Source organism: Panthera pardus, unplaced genomic scaffold (assembly GCF_024362965.1).
Source record: "Panthera pardus isolate Hobbes unplaced genomic scaffold, ASM2436296v1 HiC_scaffold_21, whole genome shotgun sequence".
Classification (NCBI taxonomy): domain Eukaryota; kingdom Metazoa; phylum Chordata; class Mammalia; order Carnivora; family Felidae; genus Panthera; species Panthera pardus.
In genome coordinates, this window is record NW_026526777.1 from 40,541,714 (window position 1) to 40,560,179 (window position 18,466).

The 18,466-nt window shown below is 37.6% G+C and overlaps 1 protein-coding gene across 3 annotated transcripts in view; it reads left to right on the top strand.

Moving 5' to 3' along the window:
* KCNK2 (potassium two pore domain channel subfamily K member 2) overlaps positions 1-18,466 on the top strand; it is a 193,860-nt gene that overhangs the window by 151,227 nt on the left and 24,167 nt on the right. For all 3 annotated transcript variants that reach the window (XM_019428271.2, XM_019428280.2, XM_019428261.2), the window contains exon 6: positions 2,251-2,390. In XM_019428271.2, the coding sequence (XP_019283816.1) occupies positions 2,251-2,390 (140 nt within the window). The remainder of the gene's footprint in view (positions 1-2,250; positions 2,391-18,466) is intronic.

Genomic DNA, 18,466 nt, shown 5'->3' on the forward strand with positions numbered 1-18,466 from the left:
TGAGTCACAGCTATTTGGATGAAGACTTTCTGGTTTTGAAAGAGAAAGTACTCGGAAAAAAATGTCATTTTGGTTTCTTTGAAATGGAAACATTTGAAAAATGGAATTCGCTAGAGAGCCTATCGTATAACAAGTTTCCACACACAACTTCTTAAGTCACTTCTGTGAATTTGTAGAACTGCATTCCCCGTGGGCCAACTCTTAACCATCATGAGATGCATTTGGCCTCCACAATCCTTCCCAGAAATGGTATTTTTGAAAATTTTACACAAGATAAAATTTTTACCATATTTTGAAGGTGATATTATTTACTTTGGAAACTGTGCTTTTCAGATTACTCTTTGTCCCCAAAGAAAGCTGAACTTGTGTCTGTTACTTGCCCAAGAGAAAAATGTTCTTTTTACTCTGACCCTTTGATATTTGACAATGTCATTGTGGGCAACTCATAGTCTAATATATATGTAGTAATGCTTATTTTCAACTTTGTATTTGACTTTCATGCATACTTGCTATTTATCAGCTGTTCTTCCGAATGGACGGATTGAACCTTTGTGAATGGAGTACATCTGTGACCCCTCTAAGCGTCTAATCTCCGTGCTGTTGATACCACAATCCTGATCTCTTGCTCTGCCCTGTTGAACGTTAGATCTCTATGTAAGGATCCATCCTTCACCTGTTGGTACCGCAAGCACTTCAAACCTATCATGTACCAATTTGAATTACTTTTTTTTTTTTTTAGTCACTATTCCTTCCCCTGTGTTTCCCGTTCAGTTACTGTCATCATCTCCCAAAAGAGGAGCTCTGGTCATCCTAGAGCCCTTCCTTGATGATGCTGCCTCTAATACCCTTTCTTTCCATTCCAGCCCTAAGTCAAGCACAATAACCTCTTGGGTAGTTCAGAACAAAAGTTTTTCATGAGACTTTCCTTGTGAACCTGCCTTCTCTGCTGCTGGTTCTTTCTGAGCATAGGGTCAAACATGAATATAAGACTTATCACCTGTAAACTTTACCTCCACCCCATCGTGTTAGGAACAAGTTTTTGCAATCTGACACAATTCGCTTTTTCTACATTCCTCTCTTCTACCCATCTACTCCCCGGCCCCCATCCATATGGAGAGTTAGCTACTAAAAGTCCTTTGAATATGCCGTGTACTTATACACTGAACTTTTCTCTGTTTTGATCTTCATTACTGAAGACCCCCTTTTCTCTTCTTGCCTTTCCCCTTCCAGAAGTAAAAATCATTTCTTCCATGTCCTCTCACAACACTTTTTTATTCTTATTTGCTATCCCTTGATCTACCCCATTATGGGAAATTGTCTATGTGAGGCTTTCTCAGAGTAAATTATGAATTTCTGCAGAGAGAGACCTGTTCTTCTCTCTTGTGAAGAGAAGTAACTGTTTTCAGTGTTGGGGAATTAATAAGTGCCCCATTAATATGTGCTGAGGTAGGGATGTGTTGAAATGTATTCAGATTCTCATAGGTGCAGCTTTTGTACCAAACAGATGGAGAAGCAACAAAGATTAGAGTAAAGCAGAAGAGGTCCTTTGCTAATTTTGTCTTGACAGCTAAGGATTTAAATTTGTGACCTGCATGGGAATTCCTCTAAAAAGTCAGAAAATAACGAACGGCAATATCATCTACAAATTACTATGTGTTCCATATAGACCCACTGAGGCATTGTCTCAGGCATTTGTTATCAATCCATTGTATTGGTGATTTTAGAATAAGAGCCACTTTCTGACCAGGTTGACTTTGTATTGATTGGTAACCATGTATTGATTGGCAGTAATGTAAATACGCTAAGGCAAATGCATACCCCAAAAGGTGTCATTTCTGTCTTCTACATGTTCAGTAGATGTGGAAAGAGAAACCAGTACACATGGAATAATGAACCCCTAGACTAGCTAAACAAAAAAAGAAATCTAGAACAAAGAAAAATCACTATGACCTAGAGATGTAATGAACAGTCTCATTAAGAAGAACGTAGTGACTGAAATATAACACTGGATGCTGGATGTTAACTTACTGGAATTAAAATAAAAACTTAAAAAAAAAACAAAACTTGTGACTCATTCTTGAAAAATAGAAAAGGAGAGGAAAGAATTCCATATGAAGACAGTAGCATGGATCAATTGACAAGATTTCTGTTTTGCAAGCCAAAATTCAGTTGGTACTTTTAGCAAATATCCATATTAATTACCTTCATGAATACAAAGTTATTTTGTCCTGCTTTATTTTTCTCACCCAGGTGGATCGGATATCGAATATCTAGACTTCTACAAGCCTGTCGTGTGGTTTTGGATCCTTGTAGGGCTCGCTTACTTTGCTGCTGTCCTGAGCATGATTGGGGACTGGCTCCGAGTGATATCAAAAAAGACAAAGGAAGAGGTAAGAATTAAGAAGTGTGCAAAAACACTCCTATTTAGCTAATTCAGTACAAATTATTTTCATCTTTTTTGACATTTATTGTTTACAATAATGTTACAATTATGTTTGACATAATTGTTTACAATAAATGTTACTTAAAATGTTTAACATTTATGTTTGGTGTATATTTGCTGTATGTTAAAGTATAATTCAGTTAACAAATATTTGCTTAACACCTCTGTGTACTAGATGCTATCAAGGTGCTGAGGCTAATTTATAATGAAAAAAAGATGTAATTTAAAATATTTTCTTCACCATTTTTTTTCCTTTTTCTTTTGTTTTATTTCTTTTTTTTCTTAAGGTCACAAAGTAAATGTTATTCCATAAAGAGAAATACAATAGAAAATGTTTATGTCAAGGGGCGCCTGGATGGCTCAGTTGGTTAAGCATCTGAGACTTCGGCTCAGGTCATGATCTCGCAGTTCGTGGGTTTGAGCCCCACATCAGGCTCTGTGCTGACAGCTCAGAGCCTGGATCCTGCTTTGATTCTCTGTCTCCCTCTCTCTCTCTCTCTCTCTCTGCCCCTCCCCTATTCACACTCTGTCTCTCTCTCAAAAGTAAAATAAACATTTAAACATTTTTTAACAAGAAAATGTTTATGCCAAGATGTCAATAGCATGAAAAAGTGAATGTGTCATGTAATATTGAATTTTTTAACTATATTAAATTTTTCCTCCTTTCTTATGTTGCTATAAATGTCTGCAAATGCACACATGTATGCACACATATGTACCCAAAGCTGTATGCCTTAAGGCCAGTTTCCTTGCGTACAGATTTCAGGTGTTCAAAAGATACCCTTTTACCTATTTTGTACAACTATACATACAGAAATGAACATTAGAATCTTGACTCATGAAATTTTGGAAAGTTTAAAGTTTAAATCTTGATCTTGAAATTTTATACTTTGGAAATTACATTTTGATTTCATGTTTATAGACCCAGGAGTATTATCAGTTTGAGGGACACAGTAGTGTTTTATTATGATTTCTGTGTTTTTAGTTTGTAGATTTTAGCCAACTCTACCACTTTTTTGAGAAAAACAAATCTGTAAAACCTTCAGTTATTATATCCATTATCTTCCTTTAATTACCCCTCCATTTCATTATCTGGTGTTCATATGCTAGGAGACACCTGGTGTCAAAATCTTTAATACAGCAAAGGTGATTCTTTAAACATAAACCCAAGAGAAATAGACTATGCTAGGAAATGATAATATTCATTTCTCTCTACAAATACTTTCTTGAAACTCATCAAGTCATATAATTTGTTACCAGTACCCTAGGTGTCTATAGTAATTAGAAAGACTGTAAGTGATTCAGCACTCCCTTCATGGGTACCATATTTCTCAATTAAAAACTCACATAGTCTGTATGCATTAATTTATATCTTAGCTGCACCATAAAACCAAATATTTTATTATAAACAAATCATGAAGATAATTTGCTTGACATTCTGATTTAAATCATGTGAAATCATTAGAACAGGACCCCAATTGATTCACCTCCATCTTAGACTGTGTGTGTGTGTGTGTGTGTGTGTGTGTGCGCACGCACGCGCACAAGACAGAGAGAGAAAGAACGTGAGGGAGAGAATATTGTAATTGTTTTAACTTTGGTGTACTTTTAAGGATCTTGAGATGCTACAGGAAAAAAGGAAATTGAAGCTAAGAAATGTTTTGGATAACATAGCTAAAAAGAAAATTTCTCAAACCTCTAGCCATAAACAAGATTTTAAATGGATTTTTAAAACACACACAAGTATTTATTTTTTAATTAATTAATTTTTAAAATTTGCGTATAGTTGGCACACAATGTTGTGTTCGTTTCAGGTGTACAACGTAGAGATTCAACATCTCTACACAAGCATAGCTACCGTCTGCCACCATACAACGCTGTTACGAGATCACTGACTATGTTCCCCGTGTGGTACTTTCCATCCCCATGACTTACTCATTCCACAACTGGAAGCCTGTACCTCCCAGTCGCCTTCACCCATTTTGCCCATCCCACCCACCCCCCTTCCCTCTGGCAACCACCAGGTTTTTTTCTTTGTATGTGTTGGTCTGATTCTGACAAACATTTATTTTGTAAATAAAATAGAATTGAACTGAACATATCTTCTTCAGATAGGAGACGTTTTGTGAAAGACACATACACACATATTATAAAAACACTATATATTATATACACACATGCATATACACATACTAAGATTATTATGGATCACAGTCAAAAAGTGTAAAAGCCACTAAGGCGCATATAGAACAGAGGGAAATTTTATTTTTATTTTATAGCATAGACTATTTGATCAGAGTTTAAAACCTGTATTATTAAAAACCAGGGCTTTGTGTGATAGGACTAGCTGGTACAAAGCATGAATATCCTTTTCCAGAGTAATGAGATAACGATCTGCAGGAGTCCTGCCATCACACAAATGAATGATGAGGGGCTGAAACAACAGACATTTATTTTCTCACGGTCCTGGAGGCTGGAAGTTCATAGTCAACGTGCCAGCAGGCTTGGTTTGTGGTCAGAACTCTCTCTTCAGCCTACAGATGCTGCCTTCTCCCTGTGTCTTTACATGGCCTTTTCTCTGTGCACGTGCATGGAGAGAAAGCTCTGGTGGCTTTTCCTCTTCTTTGTAAGGACATATGTCCTATCAAATCAGCGATGCACACTTACGACCTCATTTAACCTCAATGACCTCCTTAAAGGCCGCATCTCCAAATACAGTCACATGGAGAGTTAGGGCTTCAACATGTCTTTAGAAGACACAGTTTGGGCCATCACACCATCTTTTGAAATAAATTTGAATTTCTACATGAACTGGCTTGTGTAACGTGAAAAACAAGTTCATGTGCCTTCTTATGAGTGATCTTCGTGATTCTCAAACAGAAGTATGAGATGCGTCACCGTGTTTTCGTGCTATTAAACACTGAAACATAGTAAACATTGCTTTTTTCTTACCACAAGTCTCTTAGCTTTCACTTAACCTTTTGAGTAACTTGTGGTTTCCGGTGACTGCATCTGCAGAAAGCTCATGTGAGTCAAGGCCATGAGCGAAAGTTAACTTGAACCCTCCTGGAGCTGCAGCCACAGCTGCTCTGGACAGTGGCGCCAATTAAAATGGAGCCATCGGTTTGAGCAGATGTGTGTTTTCTAATTTATTTAAAATGCAATGTAGAGGGTGGGAGGGAGGGGAGGGTGGTTGATGGGTATTGAGGAGGGCACCTTTTGGGATGAGCACTGGGTGTTGTATGGAAACCAATTTGACAATAAACTTCACATATTGAAAAAAAAATAAAATAAATTGCTCTAGAAAAAAAAAGAAAGAAAGAAAAGAAAAAAATAAATTAAATGCAATGTAGAGAAATGACAAAATTGGGTTACAAATTCAACAGGGGAATGGGACAGATGATTTATAATTTACCTACAGATTATCAGAGCCAAAGTTTTTATAAACGAAAATACTACAAACATTTCTACAGCAATGGAAGAAGGATTATTAGATCATTTTAGTTTTGAAATAACTCACTAGACGGCATAATGGAATAAAACACAACTAAATACAATCTAGTCATCTTAACATAGATGAAACGTGTGTGCTGGGTGACTGTTCACTCTGGATTCCTTACCTTCTGTACCTAAACCATTCCAGATGCTGTAACTTCTACAAACTTCCTACATTCCTAGAAGCAACAAGGTTATGTCTGGCTTTCAGTTTTGATGAATAAAAATGCAAATCTTTATTTTTGATAACTTGAAATTTTCCCTATTAAAAAATGTTAACTAATATAGAATATACAAAATAATACATAGTATTAAATTTCCAAGTGATAATATTAAAAACATTCTTTCCCTGAATGAAAATATTTTGCCTACCAATGTCTCCATTACATATTATTTTTTGTTTTGTTTTGTTTTTGTTTTCTGTATTCTTTTAAAAAAACTTTTTTAATGTTTATTTTTGAGAGACAGAGAGAGAGCAGGGGAGAGGCAGAGAGAGAGGGAGACAGAATCTCAAGCAGGCTCCACACTGTCAGCACAGAGCCCAATGCAGGGCTCGAACTCACAAACTATGAGATCATGACCTGAACCAAAACCAGGAGTCGGATGCTCAACCAGCTGATCCACCCAGACACCACTGTTTTTTGTATTCTTAAACCATACCATGAGTATCAGTTGAGTATAATTATAGACCTCTACTCGTATGTGGCCTTATTTATGGTTTTTTTTTTAATGCTAAAGCATATTGTTTCCAATGATGACTAATTTTAATGAAAATATTATGGTCAGGAATTAGAAAAAACGGGTTTTGATGAAAATGCTGAAATGAAATATGTTAGTATAGCTGATCCACCTGAAATATTTGCAGAAGAAATTAGTTGAGGCAACACTGCATTATTTCAAAATGTCATATATAATTACAGTTGATGTGCATTCCTCAAGGATAATAATAATGACCTCTACAAAAGTGTTTACTTGTTTCATTATCTTTAAAAGTTTAATGGAGAGTAGGCATATGTTCAACGCTAAGAATTGGTATGACCAATGATCTTTTCCTGTGAAGCTGTGTACCCCCTTCTAAAGAAATGATGTTTCCACTTAGAAAATAAAGATTATTTAGGTATTCTGGATAATACAGTAATACCGCTATCTGAGACAGGTGTAATAAAAGTAAGATGTGACAACAAAAGTCACAAGGGAAATTTTAAGCAAGCACAGAATAGCACATCCTTATTATACATAGTTTGCTACTGTTCACCTTCCTTGAGTTTGACACTCCTGTGATTTCTGTAGAGTTCTTGTATTGATGTATATATTCCCGTATCTGGAGTGTTCCTGTCCATAGGTGAGATGAACGCCACCACAGCCCCCACCACAGAACGCCAGTGTTGTCAGACCATGTGGCACCACAGCTGGCTACAGTGAGTGGACAGCCGAGCGTCACTTCTTTACCAATATCATGTGGGTTTTTTTTTTAATTTATTTTGAGAGAGAGAGTGTGGGAGGGACAGAGAGAAAGGGAGGCACAGAATCCCCAGCAGGCTCCGCACTGTCAGCGCGGAGCCCTATGCAGGGCTCGAAGCCATAAAACTGTGAGATCATGACCTGAGTCGAAACCAACAGTCACTTAACCGACTGAGCCACCCAGGTGCCCTGACCAATATCCTGTTGTTGACTCTCTGGAGGTGTTCATGCAAATGGGGACGCTCACCTTAGTAGGTTGGCCTTACATCATTGTAAGAAAACTGCCTTTGGTGGGGAACTGTAGTTCCAGAAGCCTTTAAAGGCTGTGCCCGGAACTTCTTTTGCCCCAGGGACCTGAGAATATGGAGGAAGATGGTTTTCTTCTTGTGCCTAGCTTGTGGCAGCATTTGGTCTTGCCCTAATCTCACTCGGGATGGCGATGCCTCCCTTCTGTGAAACAGCTGGGACTCGGCAGCAGGATTTCTTGTCCTGGATGAGCAATTAAAGAGTATTTGTGGCCTGAGTCCTGGAAGAGTAGCAGCCGACCACTTTCTTATTATTTTGTTTGGGAGAAGTGCTTTGAATACGAAAGGCTTTATATGCCATTTGAAATAGGTTAGGCTTTATTCTGAAAACCTTGGAGAGCCACTGGAGGATTTTAAGTACGTGGAATGAATGATCTTGTCAACAGTGAGGAAGATGGATCAGAAATGAAGCTGGATGCAGACAATCATTCAGTAACAATGATTGATTGCGAGAATCCAGGTTCTGTAGAATGAAGACTCTACAGTGCCAGCAGGATGGGGATGAAAGCATGGGCTTCAAAACTATTTGGGGGATAGAAGGAATAGAATGTGGTAACCCATTAGCTTTGGGCAGTAAAGAGAAAAAGAGGATGACATGTTTCTGGCTTCCGATGGAATTATGGAACACAGGAAAAGGAGACATTCTGGAGGCAGAATGAAGATGATTTGGACACGCTGTCTTTGAAGGATGTGTTGGATGTCAGGTGGCTAATTCAAGTGTGAACAGTGGTAGAAGGATGGAAGCTGGAGAGATAGTTTGGGGGGTCATCACTACATAAATGACAATGTAAGTTGGGAGTAGGATAAATTCACCTAATAGAGATTTGTAAAGTAAGCCAACAAGAGAGCTAAAAATGGAACCTGGAGTGATACCTTGATTTAAGGTGGGGGAGGGGGGTGGAATACAGACACTGTAAAGGACTGTTTAGCAAATAATATAGTCAAATACATTGATTCACGATAGGATCTGTTGGAAGGACAAAAGAGTTGAGGTTTTGAAGAGAGGATAATTGAAGTGATGGATAAGATTGGCTACAGACAATGGGGGAAGAAAAGGAATCTAAGGAAAGCCTAATGCAATAACATAAAATAGGTAAGTAAAGTAACTAGAATTCCCTATGAGGTTGTGCTCCAGGGGCACCACTCCTGTAAAGAAAAAAAATGTAAATATTGTCTTGGAATGGTGCCATGCACTGGGCATACTCTAAGATAGATCTTTGGGCACATCAAGCACAATTCCCAAGAGCCACATTCAGTGTTTTCTTATGGAGATAGGAGTCCTCGGAGCACAAATAAAAGAAGATTGTGTGTCTCCACTGCTACCTGGGTTGAGCAGTGTTAGCAGCCCTGATCTAGGGTACTGCTGGGCATGCACATGTGGTAAGTATGGACCGTGATGGGGTGGGAGGTGAGCTGTGACAGTGAAGATACTGGAGGCGTGGAGACCAGTTAGGAGATTATTTAACATCTGATTCATTCCTAAAGCATTCATTCCTAAAGCATTCATGATCTCAAGGCTCTGTGCTGGGCATGAAACCTATGTAAAAACAAGATAAAATAAGAAAGACTTACTAAGTACTATATGATGTGTGCTGCATTAGGTTCTGGGAGTAATTCTTCATCGGTGTTAGTTTGAGGCTGGTATCCTTATTGGGAAGATTCCATAGGTGGTGTATTTCCTAGTTGATATTTATAATTTTGCTTTTACTTTTGTTCTAGAGGTGGAGAAAGGAGTTTTGACTAAGAAGGTACTTAGTCTCTGATTAGTTTCTAAAAGAGTCTGCCTTTACTTTTTTTTCCTTTCTCTTCCCCATCCCACCTTTCCAACCTTCCTTTCTTTAACCTTCACACAACATATCAGACTTTGTAGTTGTTGCTTTGATTTCCAACATTGGGGAGAGGGGCATTTTTTCTGGTCTATTTTTATTCTATTTTATTTGTTCTCTGTTGAGATACTAAAATAATCATAAATGAAGCTGGACTATGGATACAATATACAGTAATCATAGGCATCGCAGGTTTAGATTTCAATGCATATAACTTTGGTTAAAGGAGAAGAATAAAATAAAACAGAGGCAGGCAGTACCACAAAGTGTTATTTAAGATACGCAGATGGGGCACCTGGGTGGCTCAGTCAGTTGAACATCCAACTCTTGATCCCAGGTTGTGGGATCAAGTCCCACGTCAGGCTCCATGCTGATGGTGGAGTCTGCTTAATATTCTCCCTCACTCATCTCTCTCTCTCCCCCCTTCCCTCCTTCCCTATGCCCATCTCACCTGCTTGTGCTCTCTCTCTCTCTAAAATAAAAAAGTAAATAAAATAAAATAAAATAAAATAAAATAAAATAAGGCAGATATAAGGGCCCTACTTTTCTATCCCATGGGGAGGGAGGCGCCGCTCACTGTACTATGGGGAAGAGCTCAGAACAATCAGACTTTGGGGCGCCTGGGTGGCTCAGTCAGTTAAGCGTCCGACTTCAGCTCAGGTCACGATCTCGCGGTCTGTGAGTTCGAGCCCCGCGTCGGGCTCTGGGCTGATGGCTCAGAGCTTGGAGCCTGCTTCCGACTCTGTGTCTCCCTCTCTCTCTGCCCCTCCCCCGTTCATGCTCTGTCTCTCTCTGTCTCAAAAGTAAATAAACGTTAAAAAAAATAAAAAAAAAAAAAGAACAATCAGACTTTGAGGTCACGTGGTGAACTCTGCCTGGTTGTGCTAAGGAGACGGGTCCTTCTCATTCCAGGTCCAGCTACCTACTTAGTAAATAGGAATTTGGAAAGTAGAATAAAAATAAATAAAAGAACAAATAACAATGTAAAACTTAAATTATGTTTTGAGGTAACAGTAACTTTTGTATACCAGTACATCTCTAATTTCTAAATGAATTTTATGGACAGCCATTTCTGTAGAACCAAGACCCCAAGTTATGTCTCTGTATCATCTCAGGATTATACTGCATACCATGAACCTTAGTGGGTACAAATTTAGGAAGTCCTTACCAGTCAAATCATATGCTGAAAACAAAATAAGATTTGAGAGTAGTAAAAATGGAAATACTTTTCTTCTACAATATACTTTATTTCCTTTTTCAATATTAAATGAGATAATGATGCAAAGTGCTCAGCTGTCTAATAATTACTATGAAGGAAACTGAAGCACAGGCGGTAAGATTACTTGCTTAAGGTTATAAAGTAGTCAGTGGTAGAATAAGTAATCAACCCAGATGGTGTAACTCCGTGGCCCAACCTTTCTGCCTCGCTGCCTCCCGAGGGCCAAAAAAAGTTAGTTGTGTGTTACCGTTATCGTTCTTTTTCTCTTCTTCTCATGTGATATGTAGGTGATATCAACACATTACAAATAAGTACCCAAATCTGACCCATCTTCTACTGTGTATCTACAGAGAAGGGCTTTGTGAATTTAGTTTGGTCACTGGTTGTGTTATGGGTCAGGTCAGTGATCTCTTGAAAACTAAAGTTTTAACTAAAGTTTTAACATTTTTTTAAATGAATGGAAATGATTTGTATGATTTCTGAAAAATGCATGGGCTCTGAAGCCCTTAGAAGAGATTTAATATATCTTACCTATTTGCTAGCTTTGCAAACCCCACCAAAATACCTAAGCTCTCTGAGTCTCCGTTTTCTTATAAAGTAAGATTTAACCTCCTTTGTGAGGCTGCTTTATAAAGACTCAGTGGGTAGAGTGGGGGGTGTGGCTAAATGCTTACTAGATTAAGCATTACTAGATGCTTACTAGATCCTTGTTCTTTTCCTCATGGGTTTGTGAAGAAATTAGCATCAAATTATTTTCACAAATCAAATAATTGTATAAAGTTCTAATACTATCAATACTAACCATCAGTTCAATATATATCATTATAGGGGCGCCTGGGTGGCTCAGTCGGTTGGGCATCTGACTTCAGCTCAGGTCATGATCTCGCGGTCCGTGAGTTCGAGCCCCGCGTCGGGCTCTGGGCTGATGGCTCAGAGCCTGGAGCCTGCTTCTGATTCTGTGTCTTCCTCTCTCTCTGCCCCTCCCCCGTTCATGCTCTGTCTCTCTCTGTCTCAAAAATAAATAAACATTAAAAAAAAAAATTTTTTTTTTAATATATATCATTATGTATTATTCTAAAATGCTGTGAGTGCTTATATGTCTAAGTGTCTCTCATCTGGTTGAAATAAAAAGTAAACATAAAAGAAGAGGTAAACAAGAAACCATTATGGGTATACATATTGCTAGAATTTAAACACAAACCCTGAGTCCATTTGAAAAGTCTAGGAAAAAGTAGGTGCAAGAATTTCAAGTATGTTGGGTGTTCTCCAGACTTGAAAACTAGGTTCTGCACTAAGTGTTCCTTAAATCTACCCACATTACTATTATCTTAATTCTTTTCTTGAATTAAAGCTGTAGATTTTCTGGTGTTCTGACGTGTGGTCTGAGGAAGAATCCATTTGTAGTCTTCCTTTTATTAAACGGAGAAAGAGTAGTTCAATTGTTACTTAAAAAAAAACATGCAGGAATATTCCTTTCTTTTTTTTTCCTCCTTTAGATTGAACCTTTACTATTTATAAATTGCAACTTCTTTTTGCTTCAGGTATTTCACAGAATGTCACCCAGTAATGGAAATTCAGAGTAATTTTTTCTATTCATTTGTACATAATAGGAAAATAACTTAAGTTAATAGTTTTTGCCTCAAAGCACTTTATAGGTAATTTTATTTTCTTTAGCTAGAGAGCATATTATGGGGATTTAATGCATCAGGATATAATGTTATCTGTCTCTTTTGACTGTTTTGATTCTGCCACCTGTTCTGAGAATTTGTGTTAGGAAAAGTGGTCACCATGAACTTTGCTTTCAAAATTTTTTTTGGACTTTCTTCATCAAACCAAAGCATTGTGCTTGCCTGTATTCAGAGCTAAAATCAATCAAATCCTGCAAAACATCAAACTTGTGTTTGCTAAGAACACAAGTAAGTGTGTTTTCAAAGATGGATCAACAAAATAAATTTGTTTTTAGTTCCTTTTCATAGATGGCTCTTCCTAAAAGAATATTTGTTTGTAGTTGGTTGGAGCTGAGTAGGGGGCCCACTTTGAAGTTTAATCAGGGATTATTTGATCATCTTTTGCAACAAAGTATGGTGATTTGTTTCGCATTCAGTGGATGACACCCTCATTGTAGAAAAGGAATTTAGTTCTTCCTGCCTAAACTTGATAGGAACCAAAAGAATGGCTTCCAATTAATCATGGTGTGTGTGTGTGTGTGTGTGTGTGTGTGTACCTCCCCCGCTCGCTTGTTCTCTGTCTCTCAAAAAAAAAAAGAATAAACATTAAAAAAAATTTTTTAAAGAACTGATATGAGCAGAACAGGAAGATTTCATTGCACCCGTGAGCCCTTCAAAAGCTTACTTGCCTCTGGCACAATGACTATAGGAGATCATGGTGCAGGTGTCAGCCTGGGTCCCTGAGTAACCACAGTGAACAGAGCCCGCTGCTGACATGTTGTGAGTGATTAGCGTGAGTGAGAGATTAAATTTGGTTGCTTTAGGCTGCTAAATTTAAGGGATTGTTTGTTAGAGATTATAACCTCCTCTATTTTGACTAATCTGGTAAAATCATAAACATTGCTCTCATTCAAGGGAAGAGTGAGAATAATAATAATAGTAATTGAGGGGATTAAAATTTTATGTCCCATGCACATATTTGGGGAATTTTATATTAGCTTCCAAATCTCTGATGGGCTTACATATATTCTCTGAATTGATAATATTTAAGATATTATGTTACCTGTTTTTGTACTATTTAAGATTCACTAATAGTTTTATTAAAACAGAAGCATCAAGGTAAGAGTTGAAGCAACCTACTCTTTAAGGAAACTTTAGATGGACTTCAAATTGATGGAGACCAGATACTCCTATTTCTGTAAAAAAGCAGTCACTGCTTTCATTCAGGATTATATATTCATTCAAGATCAGGTCCAATAATATTGAATCTATTCTATACGTAAACTTCCCAGAAGAAAGAATCTTTTTTATGAAACTGATGTTGAGTTTCATAAAACCAATGCCTAACACCAAAGTGATCACAGATATAAAAGAGCAAATATCCTTACATTATTTTTGAAATTTATTAGGTTGAACTGTATAAAATTGTTGACATTCAATTACTTTTGAACTTAAGAATCACAGTTCCATATGGTTCAGCCTAATGTTCTAAAGACCCGTATTTACAAAGCAATCTCTTGGTGTACCTGGGTGGCTCAGTCACTTAAGCACCTGACTTCGGCTCAGGTCATGATCTTGCCGCTCGTGAGCTCAAGCCCCACATTGGGCTCTGTGCTGAAAGCTCAGAGCCTGGAGCCTGCTTCCAGTTCTGTGTCTCCCTCTCTCTCCCTGCCCCTGTCCCACTCATGCTCTGTCTCTCTCTCAAAAATAAATAAACGTTACAAAGCAATCTCTACAAATATTATAGTTTTCATATTATAAGCTATACATTGGCTTGTGACCTACACTCTTAGCAAAATCATACTTGGCTGGACATATCTTTATTCAGTACTTGGCTAAACCTTTCAAAAATCCATTGGATTATACACAAACTGTAGACTGATTATCTCAACTTGAAGAAGACCCATTGGTTATACTTGAATGTTCTACACGTCTACCCTTGTTACACTTGTCAATTGTCACTCTAGCCTATAGTTCTGGGTTTCCCTTTTCTTTTCTCACCTGGCCACGTCATAACTGCTGAAGCTCTCTCTGAGGCCACTTCACTCCAATCATGGATATAGATCCTCACTTTATTCCTCTTAATACAGCTAATATGAGGCTGAGAAAATCTATAACTTTGCGGGAGGTTTGGAGATCGCCTAAGGGAATTATAGACCAGAAGCGGAAAACTCGGTGCTAGGTAATCAAAGCATATTGCTCCTAGAGACCACTGGTCGTCATCTTCAAATGTCCCACCTCGGCCATTTCACTCCTCAACCTCTGGCTTCGTGGCATATTGTAGTGGTCTGCTTATCACTCTAGATGAGTTTATTCTGTTGGATATTCCCTCTCCTGAGTGCAGGAACCAAACAAGCACAAAACCAATTGATATGATAGTAATATAATATATTCAATATATAAAAATGCACAATATATGCAAATATGCCTTGCTCCAAGAGGAGATATCCATTTAAATTATTCAACATGACATTGGATTGGTCCAAAGCATCTCCATTTGGGGCGCCTGGGTGGCTCAGTCAGGTCAGCATCTGACTCCTCATTTTGGCTCAGGTCACGATCTCATGGTTGTGAGGTCAGGCTTGTCACTGGACATGGAGCCTGTTTAAGATTCATTCTCTCCCTCTCACTTTCCTCCTCCCCGACTTGTGCTCGAGCCCCTCCCCCCTCCCCAGAAAGAAAGAAAGAAAGAAAGAAAAAGAAAGAAAGAAAGAAACTCCATTTGGATTGCTTCTTCAGGTGAGGTTGTTCTAAGAACTGGGGATAGGTATTTGATTACATGTGTCTGTGATAAAACAAACAAAACACCCAAACAAACATGCTCACCAAAGTAGTTACTTTCATAATGTGGTGGATCCAACTGCAAGGGTAAATTCCAGCTCCAGAATATCAGGCTGCTTATGATCCCTGAAATGTCTGTGTTTTCATCAAAAGAAAGAAAGAAAGAAGAAAGAAAGAAAGAAAGAAAGGAGGGAGGAAACAAAAGCTTCTTACATCTTGTAGCTGTTTATTCCTGCTACACATAGTTATTCATAACTGCTCTGGTTTTACTGGTTTCATAATTTCTTATGCCAATAAGCATTTAGTTATCTTTTGAGGAAAATCTTATACAAAGGAATTTATTTTCAAAACTAAAAGCTATGTATATAAATATGGTGATATTCTTCATGGAATTTGTCACAAATGCCAAGGCTTGTAATGTGTCAGTGGTCCCTTCAGTTTCTTGGTGCCTATTTGTGAGAAGCTACGGTATTTATTTTAGTGAGGGTATTTTTATGCTGTCTGATGCCATATACAAATAAAAGTCTTTGCACCTTACCAATCCCTTCATCAGGAACACTCTTCACTTTTTTCCAGAATTATCAGGCTCACTTACTAATATTTTCAAGTCTTTAAAAAAAAGAAAACAACTTCAGGGCTTAATCATGAAAACAATTTTCCATTCCTAAAACAACTTTAGGGGAGAAAAATCTTCCTTATTAAAATAACCTAACCTGGGGCACCCAGGTGGCTCAACTGGTTAAGCGTCTGACTCTTAATGCCGGCTCAGATCATGATCTCACGATTTGTGGGATCTATCCCCCCGTTGGCCTCTACACTGACAGCACAGAGCCTGCTTGGGATTCTGACTCTCCTTCTCTCTCTACCCCTCACCCCCACTCTCAAAATAAATAAATAAATTTAAATAAAATAAAAAATCAAAATTGCAAATGTTAATAACTTTTTACTTCTTTAAAACACTCCCCTGCAATACTACCCCTCCATTCAGCATCTTTCCTGTACTATCACGTATTAAAGAGAAAACAGTATTACAGGAATGCTTGATAGTTTAATTTAACTAAGAATTTGTTCAATGACTTTTTTTAATCTTTGGCTTTAGTAGTCTTTCTGCTTTTAGACATCAAAAGTGCTACTGCAGTAATCTGTGTTTGGGAGAGAACATTCATTTTTTTATCACATACCATTTTGTCAAGGAGGCCTATGCCTTGACCATCCTAGTGAAAGCTGAAATTCCTCTACCCCTAGCACTCTTGATTCTCCTTACCCCACTCTATTTTTTCATTATAATTACCAACATCTAGCATTCTATGTGATGTACTCATTTATTAGATTTCATTGTTTATTTCCTGATTCTTATCCTAGAAGGTTTTGTTCTTAAGAGAAGGAACTTGTGTTACTTTACTTCATCAGAATCAGGTAAAACAGTCCTTGGCATATAGTAGACACTCAATAAATGCTTGCTGAGTTCAATGAATGAAAATTATAGAGATAAATCAAGGGTTCAGATTCTAGAGGAAGGGGTAGAATTCAAAATCCAGAAAAATATGGAGAAATCTAAAATAACTCGAGTTTCTTTTTCATGCTTACTTTCAGCATGAGCATATCTTGTACTTCCTCAGTTATTTCACTCTGTCAAATCATATTTTAATTTAGTTCATTTCTTAAATTTTCGGTAGAACCAAGGTATTCTTACTTTGGTGGTTCTTGTTCATTTTATCATTGCTTGTAGATACAAATAAGATATAATTAATACTTAAGGGGTGGTTAATTTCATAATTAAATAGCTTGACATATAAGCTACTTAGAAGTTTCAATGGGCTAAAACTATTCATATTTCAGTAAAAAAAAACTTGAACAATTACTGTAAGATGCAGTATGAAGTTTGATACTATCAAGCTAGAAGCTAGTTCAAAAGTTAGTCTCTGCCAACAAATGTCAGGAAAATTTCATTTTTATTCCTGATGTGATGGTTTTATGACAGGAAGCTTCTTGGCAATTTTAATACCTTTATGGTTGTTTGTTTTGTTTTATTTTTTTAATGTTGTTTTAAGTTTGTTTATTTGAGAGAGACAGAGACAGCATGAGCGGGGAAGGCACAGAGAGAGGGGGAGAGAGAATCCCAAGCAGGTGCCACGTTGCGAGCGCAGAGCCTGATGCAGGGCTCTCACTCACAAAACCGTGAGATCGTGACCTGAGCCAAAACCAAGAGTTGGCCGCTTAACCAGCTGAGCCACCCAGGTGCCCCTGTTTTGTTTTATTCGAAAATAATTGATCCTTATTATTTTCTGCTGCTCTCTTAAAGAGTACCTTCCACTCCCATCCCCACCCCATATGAAATATTGCTTACAGGCAGTTGATTTTATTTTAAGCACCAGGAATTTTTCCAGAAGACTTGAATATTTTTATCTTTTCTATGCCATGTAAAATTGCAAACTTGCCGATTTGAAGGTCATTTATTTTATTTGAAAAGTGAAATACATGCATAAGTGAAGAAAAATGCAGGCAGGAAAGGGGATTTGTGCCCAACGGACCTAGAGGACAATACACATAATAAGAGTACTGGATAAAGTGAAGAGGGTACTTAGAGAAATTGTTTTCTTAACATGAAAGTAATTTAATATGGAGTTCTAAAAGACGAATCTCTGTGTTTTCCAAGATCTCCAAGTGGAAAATATAGTTACCTCTAATGCATCATGCGAAATAATCTACTGTCTGTTTTTTTTTTTAATTAGAAAACTTCTGAAAATCCTGGCTTCAAAATAGTTGTTAATTTCAAATAGCACAGGTTTTCTTCTCACATTGGAACTAACAGGAATATTCTTGATTGGAAATGGTGTGTCTGAGATTCTATTTCATCTGCTTGGGAATTCTGGATGAGCGAGCAGCTTGGGGAAAGAAGTAGTACCACTTCCTCTCCCCTCAATAATTTTACACACTAGGGGGCGCCTGGGTAGCTCAGTCAGTCAAGCATCCAACTCTTCATCTCAGATCAGGTCTTGATCTCAGAGTCATGAGTTCAAACCCCACAATGGGCTCCATGCTGGGCATGGATCCTACTTTTAAAAAAGTAGAAAGGAAGAAAAAAAGAAAAAAAATTGCACACTAAAAGATCCTCAGAACCCTGATACCATTTCTGGCACTGACATGCTAAATTATATATTTTATATTTGTGCCTCATGAATGACTACATGGAAAATAAAATATTTATAGTTTTTATAATTTGAGAGAGAAACATTTGGAAATGCCTGCTTGACTGGAGGAAAAGTATT